Source organism: Nomascus leucogenys, chromosome 6, assembly GCF_006542625.1.
Source record: "Nomascus leucogenys isolate Asia chromosome 6, Asia_NLE_v1, whole genome shotgun sequence".
Classification (NCBI taxonomy): Eukaryota; Metazoa; Chordata; class Mammalia; order Primates; family Hylobatidae; genus Nomascus; species Nomascus leucogenys.
Window position 1 is genome coordinate 33,875,725 of NC_044386.1, and position 22,950 is coordinate 33,898,674.

Genomic DNA, 22,950 nt, shown 5'->3' on the forward strand with positions numbered 1-22,950 from the left:
CAGTGCTGAAGAGGGCTTACAGGTAATCACTGTCCTGAATACAATTCTTCATAGAGATGGCTTTCCATGATTATTAGACTCATAACAAAAGTGGGTGGACAAAAGTGACCTGTACAGATTCAGAGCTGCTTTATAAGGAGTAAGTTCATGGTGGGATTGAATCAGACCAAGTGAATCAGAACATGCATGCTCTTAAGATACCTAAGAATCCTTGCCACAGTAATGAAAATTTTCCAGGTTTTGCAGAAGTAAAGTACTTTTCAGTAGTTGAACGATTAAAATTTTGTATTTAAGAGCATTTTATAAATACTGAAAAACAATGGTAAGATGTTTCCCAATCTTAATTATTTGTGTGCAAGCACTTTCATACATTTTTTATTATAAATAATCATAGGATTCATAGTTTAAATAAAATGTATCATTTCTTTGAAATTAACTTATTGTATTTGCTAAATTTTCATTTTAATGTCTTAAGGTAAATTGGATTGAGGTTAATAATATATAAACTCTTGAGTATTTTGTAATCCTTTAAAAATCAGCCCTCTAAGCTATGTTAATGTTTTTCTTTTTTTTTTTTTTTTTTTGAGACGGAGTCTTGCTTTGTCGCCCAGGCTGGAGGGCAGTGGCGCAGTCTCGGCTCACTGCAAGCTCCGCCTCCCAGGTTCACGCCATTCTCCTGCCTCAGCCTCTCCGAGTAGCTGGGACTACAGGCGCCCGCCACCACGCCCAGCTAAGTTTTTGTATTTTTCAGTAGAGACGGGGTTTCACCGTGGTCTCGATCTCCTGACCTCGTGATCCGCCCGCCTCGGCCTCCCAAAGTGCTGGGATTACAAGCGTGAGCCACCGCGCCCGGCCTATGTTAATGTTTTTCTGAGGACTGCATAAAAGAGTTGAGCCATAGATATCTTAAATCTTCAGATGCCTGAGACCTATGTCGTTGTATATCTTAAGTATGATTAGGCTACCATTTTAATTATTTTTACAAAGCTTACTTCATCGAAAATATAGAAATATTAGGTTATACTCTTCGAATTTATAGATTCTTATAAAAGTTTAAGGGATAAGTATAAATTGATAAAGCATCTTATTCATGAGTTATCAGTTGGTTTGCCCTGTGTCAAAACATAGATGATTTTTGAATGGCAGAACATTTTAAAAGAGGATTCTATAAACATAAATTTAGTATTCTGATTTCTTTTTTAAGGTATTGATGTAGACAACTTCCTATAAATTCTTACCATGTTAGTTTTAACTGGTGGAAACAATCTAATGATAATATATTATACTTTAGAATTATTATGGTAGTGTTTTGCAAATGGAGCATGTGTGGTGATAGATTTGACTGGATAACTGAAGGAGCAGAAGGACTTAGTTTTACAAAATATAACTAACAAATATCTTAAGTAAATTGCAGTTATATTTGATTAGATTTTAAACTGGCAAGAACTGCTACTTCCCACTTTAAAAAGAAAACAGTGGAACTTGGTGCTATATAAAAGAAGCATTACCATTAGGAAAAAAAAAAAATCACAACTTGGTTCTCTAACAATAAGGAGCCATTTTTCAGTTGTCAGTTTGACTTTTAACCTTGTGATACCATCTTCCTTATATGATATATCACATTAGTGAATATTGCAAGAGAATCTAGAGATTGTCTTGTTAAAATAACTAAGACTGACTTTTAAAACATACTCAAGCAATTCAGCAAATAAACAAAAGGAAGCCAAACCTCAAGGTGCTATAATGTAACCATTCCCAAGACCTAACTGGAGATTTAATTTATAGAAAATGACCTAGCTCCCTCTTAAGTCAAAAATGGAATCATACACAGAAATATATAGATGTTAAAAATACCTTCACATTTTATTGTAATGGTGAATTTGTGTTTGTGTGTGTGTTTGTCTTTACATTTCATGATACTGTAAATTATTTCTGAGACCAGAATAGACCCTTAGAACATTATAACTTTATGTTGAAGAGTAGGAACTGTTTTCTTCAGTGGAAGTTGCTTAAGACAGGATTCTAATTTATACCTATTGCTCCCTGATTTTAAATTTTCTATACCTATGATACCTGTTGCTTCCTTATTTTAAATTTACTTCTATCTAACATTGTGGTTAGCTTTTAAACTCTTTTGCACTTTTAACACTTTAAAGAATTTGAATTATTGATTAAAGTTAAATGACAAATTATTAAATTCTTTTTTTAAACTCATTTTTTCCCAGTGGCATGGTATATATTTTCTTTCTTTTTTTTCCATACTTATCTTAGATACAGTAAAAGCTTATATTTCCTGTTTGGTATATTGGCAGATTTGGAGCTCTTTATAGTTTTTGGCAAACAGTTAAAATTAACCTGAGTGAGACTTTATGATTTATAACTGGTTGCTTTATTATTAGTAAAAGAATCTGATTTATCCTTGACATCTGTGAACATAAATATATGTTTGTATTTGGTACATTATAAGTTCTATTCATTTTATATTCTTACACTTATTTATATCCTTAAAGAGTATGCGGTTAAATTCTTTTTACTGTATTTATTGAGATCTCTCAAGCATATTTCTTCAAACCTTGGTTTTCAAAGTATTGTGTCATTCATGCTTACTATTTTATGTGTACACATTTGCATTTGCATTTTACTCCATTTTAAATAACATAACCTTAGAAAGATAAACAACGTCCATAGGGTTTTTAATAAGATAAGAATACATGTCTATTACTGATATTGATATTTATCTTTAAATTTCAGATAAGCCTTTGAAAAAAAGAAAACAAGATTCTTACCCACAGGAGGCTGGGGGTGCTACAGGAGGTAATAGACCAGCTTCTCAGGAGACGGGTTCTACGGGAAATGGGTCAAGGCCAGCATTAATGGTTAGCATTGATCTTCATCAGGCAGGAAGAGTGGACTCTCAGGCTTCTATAACTCAGGATTCAGACTCCATAAAAAAGCCTGAAGAAATCAAACAATGTAATGATGCACCTATTTCTGTTCTTCAGGAAGATATTATTGGAAGTCTTAAATCTACACCAGAAAACCATCCTGAGACACCTAAAAAAAAGTCTGATCCTGAGCTTTCAAAGAGTGAAATGAAACAAAGTGAAAGTAGATTAGCAGAGTCTAAACCAAATGAAAACCGATTGGTGGAGACAAAATCAAGTGAAAATAAGTTAGAAACTAAAGTTGAGACCCAAACAGAAGAACTTAAACAGAATGAGAGCAGAACAACTGAATGCAAACAAAACGAGAGCACCATAGTTGAGCCTAAACAAAATGAAAATAGACTGTCTGACACAAAACCAAATGACAACAAACAAAATAATGGCAGATCGGAAACAACAAAATCAAGGCCTGAAACCCCAAAGCAAAAGGGTGAAAGCCGGCCTGAGACTCCAAAACAAAAGAGTGATGGGCATCTTGAAACCCCAAAACAGAAGGGTGATGGAAGGCCTGAAACTCCAAAGCAAAAAGGTGAGGGCCGCCCTGAAACTCCAAAGCAAAAAAATGAAGGGCGACCTGAAACACCAAAACACAGGCATGACAATAGGAGGGATTCTGGAAAGCCATCTACAGAGAAAAAACCTGAAGTATCTAAACATAAACAAGATATTAAATCTGACTCACCTCGGTTAAAATCAGAACGAGCTGAAGCCTTAAAGCAGAGACCTGATGGGCGATCTGTTTCTGAGTCACTAAGACGTGACCATGATAATAAACAAAAATCAGATGACAGGGGTGAATCAGAGCGACATCGAGGGGATCAGTCTAGGGTTCGAAGACCAGAAACATTGAGATCCTCTAGTAGAAATGAACATGGCATTAAATCTGATAGTTCAAAAACTGATAAACTAGAACGAAAACACAGGCATGAATCAGGGGACTCAAGGGAAAGACCATCTTCTGGGGAACAAAAATCAAGACCTGACAGTCCTCGTGTTAAACAAGGAGAGTCTAATAAATCAAGATCTGATAAACCTGGTTTTAAATCACCAAATAGTAAAGATGACAAAAGGACAGAGGGTAACAAGAGTAAAGTAGACACTAATAAAGCACACCCTGACAATAAGGCAGAATTTCCAAGTTATTTGTTGGGGGGCAGGTCTGGTGCGTTGAAAAATTTTGTCATTCCAAAAATCAAGAGGGATAAAGATGGCAATGTTACTCAGGAGACAAAGAAAATGGAAATGAAAGGAGAGCCGAAAGACAAAGTAGAAAAAATAGGATTAGTTGAAGATCTAAATAAAGGAGCTAAGCCTGTAGTTGTGCTACAAAAACTGTCTTTGGATGATGTTCAGAAACTTATTAAAGATAGAGAGGACAAATCAAGAAGTTCCCTTAAACCTATCAAGAATAAACCATCAAAGTCAAATAAAGGTAAGAATACTTCTACTGATGTCATTTATAATATAATCGATTTTAAGTGTTAAGGTTACTAAGTATTAAAAAGGAAATTTACAAAAATTAGAAAGCTACTATATGAAAATATAACATTTATGTCAAACAACAGGAAATTTTTTTCAGGAGTATAGATAAAAAGTTTCCAATGAATTTTTTTTCCCCAGTTTTTTTCTTCCCACCCACTACTCAAGGTAGTTATGAATTTTACTGCTATTTGGTTACACAGAGATAAGTTATTTTGCTGTTTAGTTATTTCTTATATTTCTGAAATATGCTTAAGTGAATGTTGTATTAAAATAGCTGTCTTTAAAAACTCTATTTAAAAGTGTCCTACAGACCCGTGTCTGTACATTTTTACAGACCTGTGTCTACATTCTTATAGGTCTACATTCTTACAGTCTTGTGTCTGAGCCAATTATTGATCAATAGTTTGTATAGTTTAGAAAGTTATATAAAAGGTTATTTTTCATTTTGTTGGGGAGATGGTTAGTTAAATATGTTTTATATTTTTAAAACATATCTTTTTGTCCTTGTTTATGCAAAGGTAATAGGGAATGGTACTTACTTTTTAAATTTGGTTAAATTGTAAGTTTGTGGGAGGCGGAGGACTGGTGTTATTTTTGCATGGTTTCTGAATTAAATTCTCTGGTTACTCGAGTACAATTATTTCCAAAGGGAGAAGAATGTCTTAAGTGCCAAAAGATAATGGCCATTTGTGCAGAAGATATACTTCTGTATCCCTTTGTACACAAGTATTTAAAATAACTTTTTTTATTTTTAAATAGAGATGGGGTCTTGCTTTGTTGACCAGGCTGGTTTCGAACTCCTGGCCTCAAGCAATCCTCTCCTCTCAGCCTCCCAAAGTGCTGGGATTACAGGCGTGAGCCACCGTGTCCATACCGTCTAAATATACTGAGGTGTAGTGAAGGCAATAGAACTGAGAGTTTATTTGATTTTTAAGTTTTCCTTCTATGAAAGAGAATTATTAAGAATTTAGATTTATACTTAAATATAACCAAGTATATGAAATCTGGAATTGCATTGGCCAAGAGGGTAGCCATTGACTTTTTTGGCTATTTAAATTTAAGTTAACTAAAATTGGAAGTTCATTTCATCAGTAGTCACATGTGGCTGTTGGCTACCATATTGGACAAAATAGAACATTTGCATCATCACAGAAAGTTGTATAGCACTGCAGTGTATTAGGAGATATAAAAACTGTGTGGTTATTGTTTTTCATATAACATGCTGTTGTAGCTTGTCTACCAAGAAAGCTCTTTGAAAACATATTATAAAGAACTCTTTATTCAAAGAATGACTTGTGGCTAATCTGTTGTTATTCTTGCTTGGTCTTCGTCAACATTCATTTTTTCACTGCTAATTTATTTCATTTTGTCTTACAAAAATGAAAAAAGATTGCCTTCTGAGTCGCTAATATTTGTGTTCTTTGAGTGAAGCTTTTAAATTTTAAATTATGGCAATTAGACTTACCAAAAATCAATTAAGACATCAGCCTTAATTAATAAGTAGGCTTTTTAATTTAACTTGAATGCATCTTTTCAGAGTTACTTGTGAATATAAAAGAGGTTGTAGAATGTGGGGGTTAACACCAGAATTGTTTTCTTTTAGGTAAAGATTTTCTTTAAAATTTTTTAGTGAAAGTTTGGGAGTAGCTTATATTTATAAACTAAAGAGTATGGCTATACAATTTTAGAAGAGTCAGGTGAAAGATGGAAAGTGGTACCCTCTTGTTCCTTTGATCTGGACCATCTTTCTCTCCCTCCCCTCTCAGCTTACCCTAGCTTGCTTTCTAAACTCTGTTCTAACAAAGAGTCTTTTAAAACTCCTTAAAGAACATCCAGAAGTGAATATAGCTTTTAGTTAGTAATTGGTATATTATTTCACCTGGTGTTTTCACATACAATAATATTGCCTATGAGTATGTTTTTAGCACCAAAATGTGTTTCTGATAGTATACTTTTAATGCAGATGTATATACCTGATATAGTCATGTTAGTATGTAAGCAAGCTATCTGGGTGTCTGCCTATTAGAGTGATGTGTGTGTATGTGTACATGTGCATGTTTGTGTATATATACACATATATTAATGTAACTGCAATTACAATAACAGTCCTTTTCATCAAAAAATACTATGTCAGTGCTTAGATTCATTTCAGGATGCCGTGTAGCTATCTTTTGGATTAATTTATTTATGTCTTAGGATCCATATCTTTTTTTTTTTAGTAATGTTCTGATTTTGGTTTTATTTTAGATTTTTGCTACTCAGTTTAAATAGCAGAGTTGGGTAATTGTGGATTTTTTTAAATTGCATGTATATGAAGCACAGTTGTAGATTACTGACACTTTGTAGTATATATTGGTATTTTCTTTGGAGATTCACAGAAAATCACATTTTGATGTGTTGATGATTTTCTGCGTAAAGGAGTTAGTCTGAATACTGCTGGGATACTTTTATGGTTGGTTCCTAGGGCCAAAATTGAAGAGCCATAAATTTCTATCTTTTAAATATTTTACCTGATGTTCATGTAGAAAATATTCACTCTTTAGGATATATTTTAAGCTGATAAATTTTGATTGTGTGATAGAGGTATAGATTTATTACTCCTAATTTAGATTACTTATTTTTGTCTTTTGTATGAGCATGATAAATGTAAAGTGGCATTGTTACATTTGATTTGATTTCTGTGGCAATATGTCTATATCCCTAGTACCTAACAAAATACTTCATACATAATAAATCATATTTAATAACTATTGAATGGAGACGATGTTGCCACCATTTTCAAGAAAAGCTTTTGTGTACAGATTAAAATTAGATAATCGTCTTTTATGTTCCCATCAATACCGTAGCTCAGGAGCTACTTATTTTTCAAATCCTGCTTCCTAAACATTGTAATAACTCCTCACCCTGTCAACTACCTAATTTTTTTGTTAAGATCCAAAGAAAACCTGCTTATAGTAATATGTGTTTAATTTTTCTGTCACACTTATTTTGATCTACAGCAGTTACAACATGGGATTAATATTATTCCCATTCTTATCCTGCTTTGTTAACTTCCTTATCTTTCCATCACCATCTTTATTCCTCGCCTGGGAGGGGTGGAGGGGGCAGTCAGGCAACGTAACTGTTTGTAGAATTCTTTTTAAGTTCTTCAAATATCTTCTACTAAAATATACTTCAATCAGTATGTTACATGCCAAAAAATATTTTGTTAAAAATTTTATTAGACTATTACCCTAATGTATAGCGTCTCTAAGTTAAAATAATAAAGCTATGAGATCCTTTAAGATTGCCATAATCTCCCAGCATTTTGGGAGGCCAAGGTGGGTGGATCATTTGAGGTCAAGAGTTAGAGACCACCCTGGCCAGCATGGTGAAACCCCACCTCTACTAAAAATACAAAAATTAGTTAGGCACTGTGGCAGGCACTTGGTAGTCCCAGCTACTCAGGAGGCTGAAGCAGGAGAATCGCTTGAACCCAGGAGGAGGAGGTTACAGTGAGCTGAGATCGTGCCACTGCACTTCAGCCTGGGTGACAGAGCGAGCCTCTGTCTAAAAAAAAATTGGCATAATTATCAACTAACACATGCCTCCAGTGTTATTAACAGCTTATTATCAGTAATTACAAACATATTTGATTTTGTTTTGTTTTGTTTTTTTAACTCCAGAGTGTCTCAAAATAGCTTTATGTCTAAGGAAACCATTTTTTCTACTCTCCCGTCTACTTCTTTCCAACTAGTATATCATTCTGCATTGTGTGGACTCAGTGCTTTCAAGAAATACCCGTATTATTTGTTATTTGACATCATCCTTTAAACTGAAGACTAAAGCAGTTTCTGAAAGTAGTCTTCACTGGGAATGTATCTAGCAGCTTTAATAGTCAATAGTGATTAGCCTGTATTGCTCACTTGATGAGCTAATGATTGCAGGCCTTGCTAGCGACAGTGATCGCACTTCAGTTATCTACTGTTACAGTTACACTACTAAATGCCGATAACTATCATCAGCTGGTTGCCTTTTACTTAGCACTGAACCAGTCTAGTTAGATGGTGTTTAGGATCCTCAGCTTCTACAAGTTTTAAAGTATTGTTTCTGAGAGTGAATTTATAGCACAGTTTATTAATTCCTAAATTGAGGAATTTTCAGTGTGTTTTCTTTAAAGTAGATTGTAATATTGAATAATATTTAATGATGCTGCAGTGGAAATTTATTTTATTTCATTTGTACAGTTTACCTAATGCTAAATGACGAGTTAATGGGTGCAGCAAAACAACATGGCGCATGGATACATATGTAACAAACCTGCACATTGTGCACATGTACCCTAAAACCTAAAGTATAATAATAAAAAAAAATTACAAGCATAAAAAAAATAACTCAAATTTTCAGTTTCTGTAAAGATACTGATATCAGTGATATCTTTAGGAAATGTTTGGAGAAAGTTTATTACAGAAGTTGGCATAATCTGTATGTAGCTCTTGTGACTTTAGAGCAGTATTTTGAAAATTTGTACTCATGATTTCCATTTGTAGCAATTTTCCAAAGTATGCTTAATAGATTGTTCATACAAATATTGCTTAAAAGAAATGCATTAAGTAGAAACCTTTTTATAAAAACTACAGTTTGCTGGAGGTATTCTCTCTCCTTTCCATTCCGTCTCTTAAGCCAGCCAAAAACATAGTTTCTATAGGGTTCTTGTGTCTGTAGAAATAGGTTATGATTAACAGCCAAGGAGCTAGTAAATATTAATTCTGTAAGACCCTGTGCCTATTTATGAAGAAATAATCTTTGACATGCTAAATTCCCTCTTATATTCTAAAAAAAAAAAATTTAATGAAACCCTCCTTTACAAGGGCCTGATGTGAAGTTAAGAGTATGAATACCTACTAGTATTACACCACCAATAAAATGGGTTTTTTAATATGGATCTCTCTGTCTTGCCTATAAAAATATTAGCATTTTCTGGCTTCTAATTTATCAATTTTTAAAAATTCTCTTTTAAACTTATTACAAATTATAGTACAAAGCGAACTAGTATCAAAACCCTGAATAAGTCTTAACCTTTCAAAGCTTGGTTCATTCACTTTTAAAATAAACCAATTTCCGTCCTACTTTATACAGTTATAAAGATGAAAATGAATGTTGTTATAGTAAAAGCTAAAGTCTGTCTGATTTTTTTATATAAAGGAATGTACAGTCATTCAATTTCTAATTGAATTTAATTTAATGAAGAAAGTAATTTTTTAAAATAAATATTTTTATGTATCTGTACTTTATATTCAGTGTAGATTTAAAGATATTACTGCCACAATTTATTTTTCTCACCGTGTATACATATCAAGGAAAGGATCATTTGATCCCTGCCCCTACTTTTCTGTAATGAGTAGTAAGTTGTTACTTACAGAATGAGTAGTAAATTGTCATTTACATGCAGTATTGAATTTTTTTTTTTTTTTTGCCCCCGCTTACCTCTAATTGAAGTTAAAGATCCATTTGGTGCTTCTGTGTTATATGGGTAGGTTAGTGGAAGAATTGTCACTGAACTGTTCCATTATGCCTGCCCAAGTTTGTTTGTTTGTTTGTGTTTTTTTTTGTTTGTTTGTTTGTTTGTTTGTTTTTAGGATTTATAAAATTTGGAGGTTTATGTGAGGCTCTTAGTTTTGTTTCTGAACGTGGCTTGTTTCCATTGACCAAAGCTTCAGTCCCAAAGATTTTATTAGTTTACGTGATGTATTTCTATCTCAGAATTGTTTTCCTGTTTTAAAAAGAAAACAGAACACATTGTTAGTTATATCAATGATTCTTTTAAGTTGATGATTTCTGGTTTTAATCTGGCAAGTGCTAACTTGAGTGATTTATAATAGAAATCAAAGATTGCTTAAATGTAGCATATCTAGGAGTAAATGTAATCTTTAGCCATATTAAAGCCAGAGTATAGAGTGCACTGTATCTAATGGAATATATGTACAGAAGCTGAAAATTTGATATCTCACAAAATTGTGACTAAATGACATTATTCATCAAGCTGATAATTTTATGGGAATTCAGACATCTGATTTAAAGAATAAAGTAGGACAGAAGAAATTAGGTGAGAGACAGTCATAAAGCACTAGTAATCTGAAGTTTTAGGAACAAATAACTTGGCAAGCAACAATAATCCCTAAAATCATCAATCCCTAAAATACATCATCGTATATTAAGAGATGGCAAGACTGTATGTTTGTATTTAATGGATTATTAACTAATTCATGGGAAATAACATAACCAAGTATGTCATACAGATAATTTTAAGTACTTGCTGTTTATTCATTTCTCTTAAACTGAGTTAGTTATCCAGATCAGGATCCTTTTGTTTTTTTAAAGACAGGGTCTCATTCTCTTGCCCAGGCTGGAGTACAGTGGTGCTAATATAGCTCACTGCAACCTGGAACTCCTGAGCTCAAATGATCCTCCCATCTCAGCCTCCAAATGGCTGAGTTATCCAGATCCTTGATGTCATATTAAAGATATCAGGCCTGACTATGGGAAAGTCATGCATTTTATTTATTTATTTATTTATTTATTTATTTATTTATTTATTTTTTGAGATGGAGTCTCACTCTGTTGCCCAGGCTGGAGTGCAGTGGTGTGATCTTGGCTCACTGCAAGCTCTGCCTTCCGGGCTCACGCCATTCTCCTGCCTCAGCCTCCCAATTAGCTGGGACTATAGGTGCCCGCCACCACGCCTGGCTAATTTTTGTATTTGTAGTAGAGACGGGGTTTCAGTGTATTAGCCAGGATGGTCTCGATCTCCTGACCTCGTGATCCACCCACCTCGGCCTCCCAAAGTGCTGGGATTACAGGTGTGAGCCACCACGCCCGGCCCCTTTATTTCTTATCTTTGTAATCAAGGAACCTGGCAGCGTCCATTTATAAAGAGCTTCATGAAATGGAAGAAAGGATGTGGTTAATTCAGAAAATGTGTGAAACCTGTGGAATAGACAATTCTGTTCAAAATGAAACAGGGTTCACTTTTGGAGGATGATACGTGTAGAGACATTGATTCCTGGATTTTTTTTCCTTTAAAGTTGGGGCACCTTCAGAAATAAAACATTTGGCTTTTGAATTATATTGTTTAAACTTTCAAAGTTTTACAGAAGTTAAAATGATCTAGAGAATACTAGAGAGGTCTTAATTGATAGTATTCTTGTTAATGTAGGGAATAAGAAAGGGTAAACTGCTGTTGATAAATGTTGATACCTGCTTTATTGGATATAAGGCACAGGTTGTCTGTGTTTGGCTATTGTGAGGAATTTTTTTAAAAAGAAAAAGAGCAGAGTCCTTGCTCTGGGAACATAATAATCCATTGCAGAGAGAGCACAAGAACTAGTACATATTTTAACCTTTGATTATTGTGTTAATTAACAAGGAAAATATTAATTCTGGGATATTAGTATTGAGTCAATGTGTCTGTGATGTGAACTTAATCTAAGCAAAACACTTAGGTACATTTGCTTTAAAAAAAAAAGTCCCGTGATGGATGAAAGGCCAAATACTTTGGGTTATCTGTATTTATAAACCCATAAAGATTATAATGTTTCCAATACTGCAAAAAAAAATTTCTATTCTTAGAAATTTTGGAAATGTACTCATTTGTCTATCAAATACAGCAACTCAGGAACTATCCAGGAAGTACATCTGTAAGTGAACATGAGAAATCGTGAACCACAGAGTTAGGTAATCAAGAAGCATCTATTGACTATCCATGTGTATGTACTTAATATTATGTAGGTCATGTGGAAAAGGGAAGATGTATACTCTAAAACATGATTTTCCATCAAAAAGACACATATTAAAGTAGAGATATTCAAAGACTTTATAGCAAGGTGCAGAATGTGTTCAGTTTGGGGCTGAAGATACGCAATGTAAAGCTAAAGTTGACTTCTTTTACTTCTACCAGTATTCTAAAAAAGAAGGCCCTCACTGATAAAACTTAACTAGTTAAATTAAGAAAGCCAATACAGAGAAATATTACCTGATTTCAAAATGACACAGAAGTTAAACGCAACGTTAGTTAGAATTCTTAGCAATGAAGTCTTTGGGATATTACCAGTCATGAGTATTTCATGTTTGTTGGGTAAAATTGTTGCTATGCATGTCCTTAGAAGAACAGAAGCCTGAAAGTTACTGAAAGAACTCCTTTGTGATACTGAATAAAAGTTTCAGAAGAATAAAAAAAGGGTTATTCTTCCATTAAGATTAATATTTTATATCTCCATCTTGAGTTATTTGATTGTATCGTCTTAATATTCTTGATAGCTATTTACTTTTCTGTCATGATTTTTATTCTTTACGTAAGCACTATTATCATTTGCATCGTTATAAAGGATAGTGTTAATGTTGATTGTAAGTTACTAATATTTCCTGCTATAAACCACAAAGGTACTCTTTGCTTCCAATTCATAAAATGTATCAGGTAAGATTTTTCTTTTTATACTTCCACTCAAAGTAAGTAAAGGAAGCTAAAATTGCCATCTTTAGTAATCATTAAGGACAAATTATCCTGAATAAGTAGCTTTTGCTACTTCTACTTTATTTTTTAAACTATCAGGAAGATAGTCCCAGTTTATTTCTTCATAAGAACTATTTGTGTATGTGTTTGTGTGTGTGTGTGTAGGATTAAGTAGTATAATGGCTCTTACTGTCTTGTCTTCTTTTTTATTGTCTTGACTGTTCCGTGGGGAGATATGAACTTGAATTTCTAACTTGAAATGTACTTTTCAGTTACAGACATTTATATTTTAAAATATTTGTCGTCTATTTATCCTGTGTTACATGTTTCTCTTGTCTTCAGTTAAATTGTATATATTGATTTGTCTGTTTGAAGAAGTTCTCCATAATGCTAACGGCATTACCATGCCCTAAAATAGACAGTAATAGGTAAAAGCATATGTAAAGCTCTTGTCTCAGCCACCACACACAGCTGCCAAGATCATAGAGAAGGAGGAGTGGTAAGTGTCTTCCAACACTTCTCACTTGTATTGACGGGTAACATTAGATTCAAACTACTTCAGACCTACACAAAACAAAATTTATGTACTACAAAGAATGTCAAGTGTACCTCTTACCACAAATCCACTTGCTAATGTCAGTGAATCTCTAGTTTCAGAAAGTTTTTAGTCAGTGCAGAGAAATTGAAGGCATTATATCAAAAATTTATTATATAATTACCCTTCATTTTTATGGTGGTGTCATGTTTTTAAAGTCATTACATAATTAGATGTATATATGTACACATACATATATATTAACTATATTGTCACTTTAGGGTTAAGAGTATTATAGTTGTGTTTTATTAAAATAAACAGGTGATTTAGAAAACAACTACTAATATTTTATTTTTATTATGTTAACTTAGTTAAAATTTTCCTTTTATCTGCCTTCAGATTTACATTTTTTTTTATTTACCTTTCATTAATAGGTAGTATAGATCAATCAGTGTTAAAAGAATTACCCCCTGAACTCCTGGCAGAAATTGAGTCCACCATGCCACTTTGTGAACGTGTGAAAATGAACAAACGCAAGCGTAGCACAGTTAATGAAAAGCCAAAATATGCTGAAATCAGTTCAGATGAAGATAATGATAGTGATGAAGCTTTTGAATGTAAGTATCACAGAACTCTTTGTTATTATTTTAGAGTTTAAAAGCAGGTTGATGTGTTTTTCTCATTTATAATTTGGGGGTTTAGCAAGAGCACAGTCACCTTAATTCTTAATAACACAGTATAGTAAGTTTTTTTCTCTATACTTTAAAAATGCGTGAAAGATGAAATCAGTTGGCACCAAGAAAACAATATTAAATGAGCTACAGTTAATTTTAAAACACAGGTAGGTATGTGTCTGTATGCATTCAGCAAACATTTATTGAGCTCCTATTATATGCTAGACACTGAGAGTAAAAATATAAATAAGATATGGCCCCTGTCTTCAAAGAGCCTTCAGTCTAATGGGGGAAATATGTAAATAAATAATTGCAGTATGCTGATAAAAGTACAATGATAACAGTAAATCCAGGGTGCTATGGGAACACATTGGATTGGCATCAAAATCAGAGTGGGGGCTCAGGGAATGCTTACTGGAAGAGGTGACACTTGAGTTGAGTCTTGAAGGACACGTAGGAGATAGCCAGATGAAGAAATATTTAAAATCATACTATCACTAAATTATGAATGGATTAGCCACATTGCAGATTATCTCTGTGGTTTGGACCTGGCTTCTCCTTTTTGCCCAGCTGTGTCCTGGAATTCCTCCCTTGTTTCACTGTTTTCCAGAGCTGGCTTCTTCACTACACAGCTACCTCTCTACAACACTGTGATCACCTGTCTTTGCACTAGACTTGCTATACCTCGCCTGTCTTCCTACTGGTCCACTGAAAAAGTTCTTCTCTTTTATCCCTATCTTCCTTCTTCTGGAGCAAGAGAATTGAGCCTAGCCAAGAGGGGTCAGCAACCTTGTTTGACTTAAACGGCATTCAGTGGAAACAGACTATGGGAGATCTTCACTTGTGTGCCAACTGACTTAGTCATAATGACCAAAAGAAGTGGGAAGACCACCAGTGTTCTACTTTTTCCACCTAGTGTCCATAGATTGAGGTGTGACAAGCAAGGGCAGGAAGGACAGATGCATGCTGCCATTTTTAAATGTATATTGCTGATGGAAGCCCTTCACCTCCTCCAAAGTTTTTAATGTTAATTTACTGATTTTTTTTTTATTGTGAGCTCTTGAGCTATGAGCAGTAGACTATGAATACTGAACAAATCTGAAAAAAGTTTTAACATTGAAATAAAATATACAGCAAACTTAACATTTAATCATGTATAATTGTTATAATTGTATTATGAAATGTATTGACACACAGTATATTAAAATGGCTAAAGTTAATTTTTTTATTACAATCAAATATTTTGGTCACATGGGGACGTGGTTAGCTCTGGAAGGTGAGAAGATAAAAGAAACATGGGGCCCAGGAACTCATTCCCTTTAATATACGTGCCTTACCACTCTGCCTCTTTCCCTCTAATAAACATATCACCCATATCTAGAATAGCCGAGAAGGAGGAGTCCCTGAATTCCAGTTTGATTTCAAATGACATTTCACATCCAGTTGACTGAAAGTGGCTGCCTCCATTACTAAATTGCAAAGATTTCTGAAGCTGTCTCACAGTTAAGTGGAAAGGATAACATAATCAAAAATCTCCACCAAGTGTAAAATAGTGGAGAGTAGAGCCACACCTCCCTCATGTTTGTCACCAATGCAGCCACCATTCTTTTCCCCTTGCTTTCTGTCATGAAAGCTATTGTCTCATTGTATGGAGGCACATAGCTTCGTTGTAAAGCCATGGATCCTGTTATATCTATGCCCAACTATATCGAAAGGTAATATTTATTTTAAAGAACCTAAGCTTCACCCGCTGCTAGAAGAAAGGAAAGTTTTTCTGGATTTTTAAAGAGATGTCAAGAGTAGCTTCCTGTTTTTCTTCACTTATTTCTATACAAGTAACTATAGAAAAGTGGACACTGGAGCCACTGATTTGAATGGTAAAAGAAGTCCAAATGATTGTTCACATAAACAACCAAATTGTTACACTACAACAGAAACAGTGTAGTGAAAATATAGCACAATACAAAATATGAAACTATTATGAGAACGTTAAGTTGCAAGCATTATGCTGCTGAGAGAGAGAGAGAGAAATTTTTGAAACTTAGCAGTTTAATCAAATTGGTTTCTCAAAATCTAAAACCAAGGAAATAGTTTTGTTGAAGATCAGGAGAAGATGTTGAAGGATAATTTTGAAAGTTGGGCTACACAGATTTGGATGGCCATAGCACAAATATAAGGTCACTGGGTGCCTGGGGAAAATGGAGAGAGGGGTGATGTAAGAAGCTCAAGAGATATATAGGTGAAATTTGGAAAGAGAGGATAGAGAACACCCAAGTCATATTTTACGTACCTCTCTTTTGAGTCCTTTCCCCTCCCCTGCTTATTCCAGGGTAATGAGAGAAATGGAGAAAGAATAAGCTAACCACAATGAGTTGGTATCCTAATAACCTCATTATAACACAATGTGTTATGGAAGTTGTTTTTTTTTTAATTTGTCACCCCATTTTTATCTAAATTGTCTAAAATTTGATGAATGTGAAATAAAGATTTACAAGATTTGTGGATAGTTACCACCAATACAGCATATTCTATGTAATTAGAAACCACTGTAAGATTTTTCAAGCATTTTCTACTCATAGGATTGAATGCTTGAAACGGATTTGTTATGAAATTAATTAAAATGTACAAAGACTAAAGCAGGTCATATTTGAGGTTGTAAAATACTAATTTCTGGCGCGGTAGCTCATGCCTGTAATATCAACACTTTGGGAGGCCGAGGTGGGAGGATTGTTTGAGCCCAGGAGTTTGAGACCAGCCTGAGCAACATAGCAAGACCCCTTCTCTGCCCCCATAAGAAAATAGTGCTTTCTAAAGAAGTTTGCTTATTAGTCGTCATCCCTTATAATGTAGGCATTTCAGTACTTGTGAAAAAAACATCTAAGGAATTCTATATAGAAATGACCTGTTTCTCTGTCACAAATACATACACACACCCTACTTATATTAGTGTATGAAACAAGTTGTCACTAAAGGAATGTACTAGAGCATACTGTAATCATAAAAGAGGAACAGTCCTATCACTCTTCACATACCTCATAACCAAATTCATACCTAATTATGAAGAAAATCTCAGATATTTATGTCCATTTACATTTGTGCTTTATATGAACCTTTTTGCTATCCAAGCCTGTGACTGTAAAGAAGAGGAAACAAAATGACCTTTTCCTGCCATGTTGTCCATAGATTGGCTAAAAGAGTCCAGAACCAGAAACCAACCTAGATTCTTGAACAGGAGTAGTTAGGGTAGCATTTAAGAATAAGATTAGACAGAGTATAGACATTTATTACCCACACATGAAGACACTGGCACAAGCATAGAGTGCCTGGGCCAGAGGTTGGCATCCGTACATCTAAGCCAATTAGGGAACTTAAGCAAAACATTTGTCTTAAGTATTTGTGTATTTATCATAGTTAGGGATTCAGAAAAGAGCAGTTGCTAGTCAAATAACAGACTACAAAGTTTATCATTGTCAGCAACAAGTGATCACAACAACAACCAGTATATGATTTCAAGGTAGGACACATCACTTCTCTACCCTGGTTTTAACTTGGTGGTACCTGCTGCATCCTAGAACAGACATGGTAAATATTTCTCACTTATAGTGCCCCCCAGCTCTTACTGCAGACATTTCTAATCAGTCTTTCTTGCTGAACTATGATGCTTTCTCAGGGCTTGGAGTTATTTTCAACATAATGTTCTAGGCAGCTATTGCCAGTTGATGAGAGTTGATGTGTTAGATGAAATCTGTTTGCCAGGTCTGCCTAAAGGCTCCTGTCAGTACGGGTGATTTTAGCAGAATGCTAAAATGATGGGGAAAAGATTGAAGGTAACATATATAATCATGCTTATGAAGCGTGCATGAGCTTAGAAACTTTTCTTGGGTTTAAGCAAGACTTTTGTTGAAGAACTGAATTCATTATGTGAGTATTTACAACTGTACAGGTTTATTCTGTCTCGGTAGGCTTGTCAGGTCACCAGGGCTTATGGAATTTATCGCTGAGTTATGGGTTTAACTTAGCTATTAATTGATGGTGTACGTGGTTACCCGTATTCTGTAACACTTTCTCAAAAGTTGACTTTTCCTCCAAACCCTGCTCCCCATCAGTAATCTAAGTGCTTTAAGGTGGTTCTGTTTTTCATATAATTCTTAAATATAGTTTGTTTTACAGCCTCAATTAATCTTGAAGTTTAGGTATAACCCTTACTGACTTACTGAATAACTGTCCTTGAAGGGAACACTGTAGTTTAATTTCAAGAACCTTCCTATCTGTATTTATTAGCAGTAAATACTGAGTTCATGTAAAGATCTTTAAATCTGGGTAGATTGTGCTAAAATTAGTGATACTTTTTCTATATCATAACTTAAACTTCTGGATAGACAAAATCACTGAATTTCCTAGACCCTATGGAATGAAGATTTTTTCCCCATGTGATTCATTTGTAAAGTACAAGTTTTAATCATCTTTTTAAATGAGGTAAATTATTTGTCATGGGGATTTGCTTCTAGCCTCTAGGAAACGACATAAAAAAGATGATGATAAAGCTTGGGAATATGAAGAGCGTGACAGAAGAAGCTCTGGGGATCATAGGAGAAGTGGCCACTCTCATGAAGGAAGAAGGAGTTCAGGTGGTGGTCGTTATCGAAACCGAAGTCCGTCAGATTCTGACATGGAAGATTATTCTCCTCCTCCCAGCCTTAGTGAGGGTAATTCATCAGTGTCAACGGATTTCTTACATAAACCAATTTAAATTTAGGGCTTTAACTTTGAAGAATATTTTATATCTTTTTATGAGTTAATTAATAACTAATTTTCAATTAAGACAAAAATACTTAGTTTCTATGTGCAGTGATTATTGTTTAAGTCTTTAACATTCAGGAAAAAAACTAGAAACAAAAATGGAATTATTTTAAGTTGTTAGTCCTACATTTCAGTACTTCTTTTTGTTCGTTTTAGTTGCTAGGAAAATGAAGAAAAAAGAAAAACAGAAGAAAAGGAAAGCATATGAACCAAAACTAACACCTGAAGGTAACACTTTAGTTTATTTAATTTATCTTTATTCATATTCTTCAGCATCACATGTCTACTTGGAATGTGAGAATAATGAATGTATTTTTCTCTCTTGCAGAAATGATGGACTCTTCAACTTTTAAGAGATTCACAGCCTCAATAGAGAATATTTTGGATAATTTGGAAGATATGGATTTTACTGCATTTGGTAAAATCAACTTAAAATACATTTACACGTACTCTAAGTGTCTTAACTGTATCCTCTAGAGTAACTCAGTTACTCTAGAGGATACGGAGGCATGCTCTGTGCTATCAAGAAACTTGAAATCTAGTTGTAAAGTCAAATCTAGTCTGTTACCAAGAAATTAAAAACTTTAGTACAAAACTCAAGTATAAATTAATCAAGTCTGGATAGTATCTAAAGAATCATGAGTAAGTCAGAGTAATTAAAAAAGTCTTTATGCAGGTGAGGAGGCTTCAAAAGGCCCTGTATAATGAAGGTACCGATAGGAGCAAATATGCAGAAATAAGCATCTATTCTTCTGTTCATTTATTCTAATGACCAATATTTATTGAATACTTATCGTATGCCAGTAGGATGTTAAGTGCTAGAGATGCAAAAATAACTAAAACCCAAACACCTGGCTTTAGGGAATACAGATGCTAATAATGGAAAACAAAATAGTAAACCAGTTAGAATACAGTAGGATTAATGTTATATTCATGTATTACTTTTACAATGACATAAAGATTACATCTATAAATATTAAAATATGTTTATGAAAACACTGCCTACAATGTATAGAGCTATTCTTAACAATCTTATGCCACCTTCAGCTGGTAAAATAAGTATTTGTTTTGTGAGAATTGCTTGCCTGAGTATCATTGTGTTTGCTGATTATTTAGAATGTCAGTTTCATCTTTTTTAAAACTTTACAATTCTGTGCTGAGAAATTGTCTTCTGTATCATTGGGTCCCAAAAGTACAAAGGGCACTCTCAAATTAGAATAATATGAGGAGGAGTTATTTACAAAGAGACCAGTTAAAAAGATGGAGGCAAAATAGTACCAGAACCCAGGGTTAACAGCCTTAAACCAAAAGAGTGAGGATACAGAAAAGTCACCAGAACTCATTCTGCAGGAAAAAAAGTTGTGGAGTAGGCTGCCTTGAAAGGAGCAATACCTTTTGGTCAGGAGACAGAGCCAGCCTGAGGAGACCTTGTAAGCAAAGAGTAAGAGATATAAATACCTTGACCTTACACTCCTCTTTGATCTTCTAACGGCACCCTACTGGCCAAACCCAAACAAAAGCAGAGGGCATGGGAGACTCTTGATGTAGTCCATTCAGGTCAGCCTCCTGAGGCAGAGAGTGTGGTTGAGAACAGTCAAGAGTATATCTAAAGTAGTAAAGATAAGATCTCTATCTCATCTTCCCATTTTAGTCATAAATCTGACTTCAATTTCTGTCCTTTTTCATTCAGGGTTTACTTGAGGTTTATATATAGAGGCGTCTTAGGTTGTTATTTGTTTAGTTTGCGTGTCTAAAAATTTTATTAGAAAGTTAAGCTTGACATTTTGAGCTATTTCATTTACCTAAACTTTGTTTGTGTTTGTTTGGCTTGATTTTGCAGGTGATGATGATGAAATTCCTCAGGAACTGCTCTTAGGAAAACATCAGCTTAATGAACTTGGCAGTGAATCTGCTAAAATAAAAGCAATGGGTATAATGGATAAGGTATCTCACCAAAGTAAAATTTATAAATTTACTTCATAGAAACATTTGAAATTAATTTAAGGTTTTCAGGGTAAATTATAAAATTTATGTAAAGTAAATAGTAAAAAGAAAACTCATTGTTGACTTCTGAGAGTCTAAATGAGTTTTTTTGCTTTTTTACAAAAGAATAAAAGAAGTATTCTGCAGATTATTCTAAAGAGAATCATATTACTGCATTGAAAGAGGCATGGACTTTAATTTTTTCCAGAGTTTTTTTTTTTTTTTCATTTTCTCAAATATTTAGATTATTTAAATGCAGAAATACATTAAATTTTTCTTTGACATTTGCTTTAGTCGTTTAGGGTCATTGAGTAGAAGTTCTAAGTGGGAAAGTTTTTGTACTCTTTAAGAGGGTGACAATGCTATTTCCTCCATAGTTCAAAGGGAATAATTGTACAGATTGTTTCTTGAATAATATATAACTTTTACCAATGATTGATAAAGAATTTATGTTGCTATTTTAGCTTTCAACTGACAAAACTGTGAAAGTCTTAAATATCTTGGAGAAGAATATTCAGGATGGGTCAAAGCTTTCCACTTTGTTAAATCATGTAAGTTTAAGATCCATACTGTTAATTTTACCCTTAATGTTATTAAGATCTATAGTAGTCCCCCACTTCTCTGTTGTTTCATTTTCCATGTTCTCAGTTACCTACAGTCAACTGCAATCTGAAAGTAGGTGAATAATTTTTATTATAGTCTATTGTTCTGTTTGTTACTGTCATTAATCTCTTCCCATGCCTAATTTATAAATTAAATTTTATCTTAGGTATGTACATATAGGAAAAAAATAGTGTATATCAGGTTTGATACTATCCGTGGCATGCACTCGAGGTCTTGGAATCTATCATCTGTGCATTAGGGAGGGACTAATGTGAATTTTTTCACAAATGACTTTCATGTGTAGGGGAAATTTCACATTTCGTTAATTTGAGCATGTTACCATGAATTACTAGTTACATTCATTAGCATTGCTAATAGAACTTCACTTTTAGTAATTCAGAATTAATGTTACACATTGTCAATTCACAGCTTTGCCATAAAGTAAGAATAATAAAGACGTGAACATTTTTGTCAATTTAAGGGGCAGTTCTTTAGTTTATGCTCTTCCTTATTTAAGTGTATGAATGTTTAAATTTTGTTTTTGATTTATGAGGAGATAGTAGGTAGTAATTCTTTTTCTTGAGCTTCCCTGAAGAAATAACATAGTTAGAAATCTTATGATTTCCTAATATATACTAATTAATATACATTACTCCTTATATACCATTTTTATACCTACCTCAAAGGGTTGTTCAAAGGATTGAAGAATTAATCCCAGCACTTTGGGAGGCCGAGGAGGGCGGATCACGAGGTCAGGAGATCGAGACCACGGTGAAACCCCGTCTCTACTAAAAATACAAAAAAAAATTAGCCGGGCGTGGTGGTGGGCGCCTGTAGTCCCAGCTACTCGGAGAGGCTGAGGCAGGAGAATGGCGTGAACCCGGGAGGTGGAGCTTGCAGTGAGCCGAGATTGCGCCACTGCACTCCAGCCTGGGCGACAGAGTGAGACTCCGTCTCAAAAAAAAAAAAAAAAAAAAAAAAAAAAAAAAAAAAAAAGAATTAATTCATGTAAAGCACTTATAACAGTGTCTGGCACACTTCAACTTCTCAGTAAATGTTAACTCCAGCTGTTACTATATTTTAATATGCTTATATCAAAAGCAGTAGCAACATGGTTGCAATGGTTTATTAATTGAGTGAAGCAAATTTCCTGGGATTTGTCTTCCTAGCATTGTAGTGGACTATAAATTATATGTGCATTCAAATTGATCTTGATATCTCTGACATTAATGAATGCAGACACTAATGATTATAGGCATTTAATAAGTTCTGAGTTGATAAATTTTCTTTCTCTTTTTTTTTTTTTTTTTTTTGTCCCCTGATAGAGCCAGGGTCTTGCTCTGTCACCTGGGCTGGAGTGCAGTGCCACAGTCATAGCTCATTGTAGTCTGGAACTACTGGGCTCAGGTGATCCTCCCACCTCAGCCTCCCAAGCTGCTG

General features: G+C 34.1%; 1 protein-coding gene across 5 annotated transcripts in view; it reads left to right on the forward strand.

Annotated features, from left to right (window-relative positions):
• The window catches only part of NIPBL (NIPBL cohesin loading factor), a 186,296-nt gene that overhangs the window by 105,394 nt on the left and 57,952 nt on the right, over nt 1-22,950 (forward strand). For all 5 annotated transcript variants that reach the window (XM_030813968.1, XM_030813971.1, XM_030813969.1 and 2 more), the window contains 7 exons: nt 2,752-4,377; nt 13,885-14,067; nt 18,633-18,830; nt 19,081-19,152; nt 19,253-19,342; nt 20,765-20,868; nt 21,372-21,458. In XM_030813968.1, coding sequence (XP_030669828.1) covers nt 2,752-4,377; nt 13,885-14,067; nt 18,633-18,830; nt 19,081-19,152; nt 19,253-19,342; nt 20,765-20,868; nt 21,372-21,458 — 2,360 coding nt within the window. The remainder of the gene's footprint in view (nt 1-2,751; nt 4,378-13,884; nt 14,068-18,632; nt 18,831-19,080; nt 19,153-19,252; nt 19,343-20,764; nt 20,869-21,371; nt 21,459-22,950) is intronic.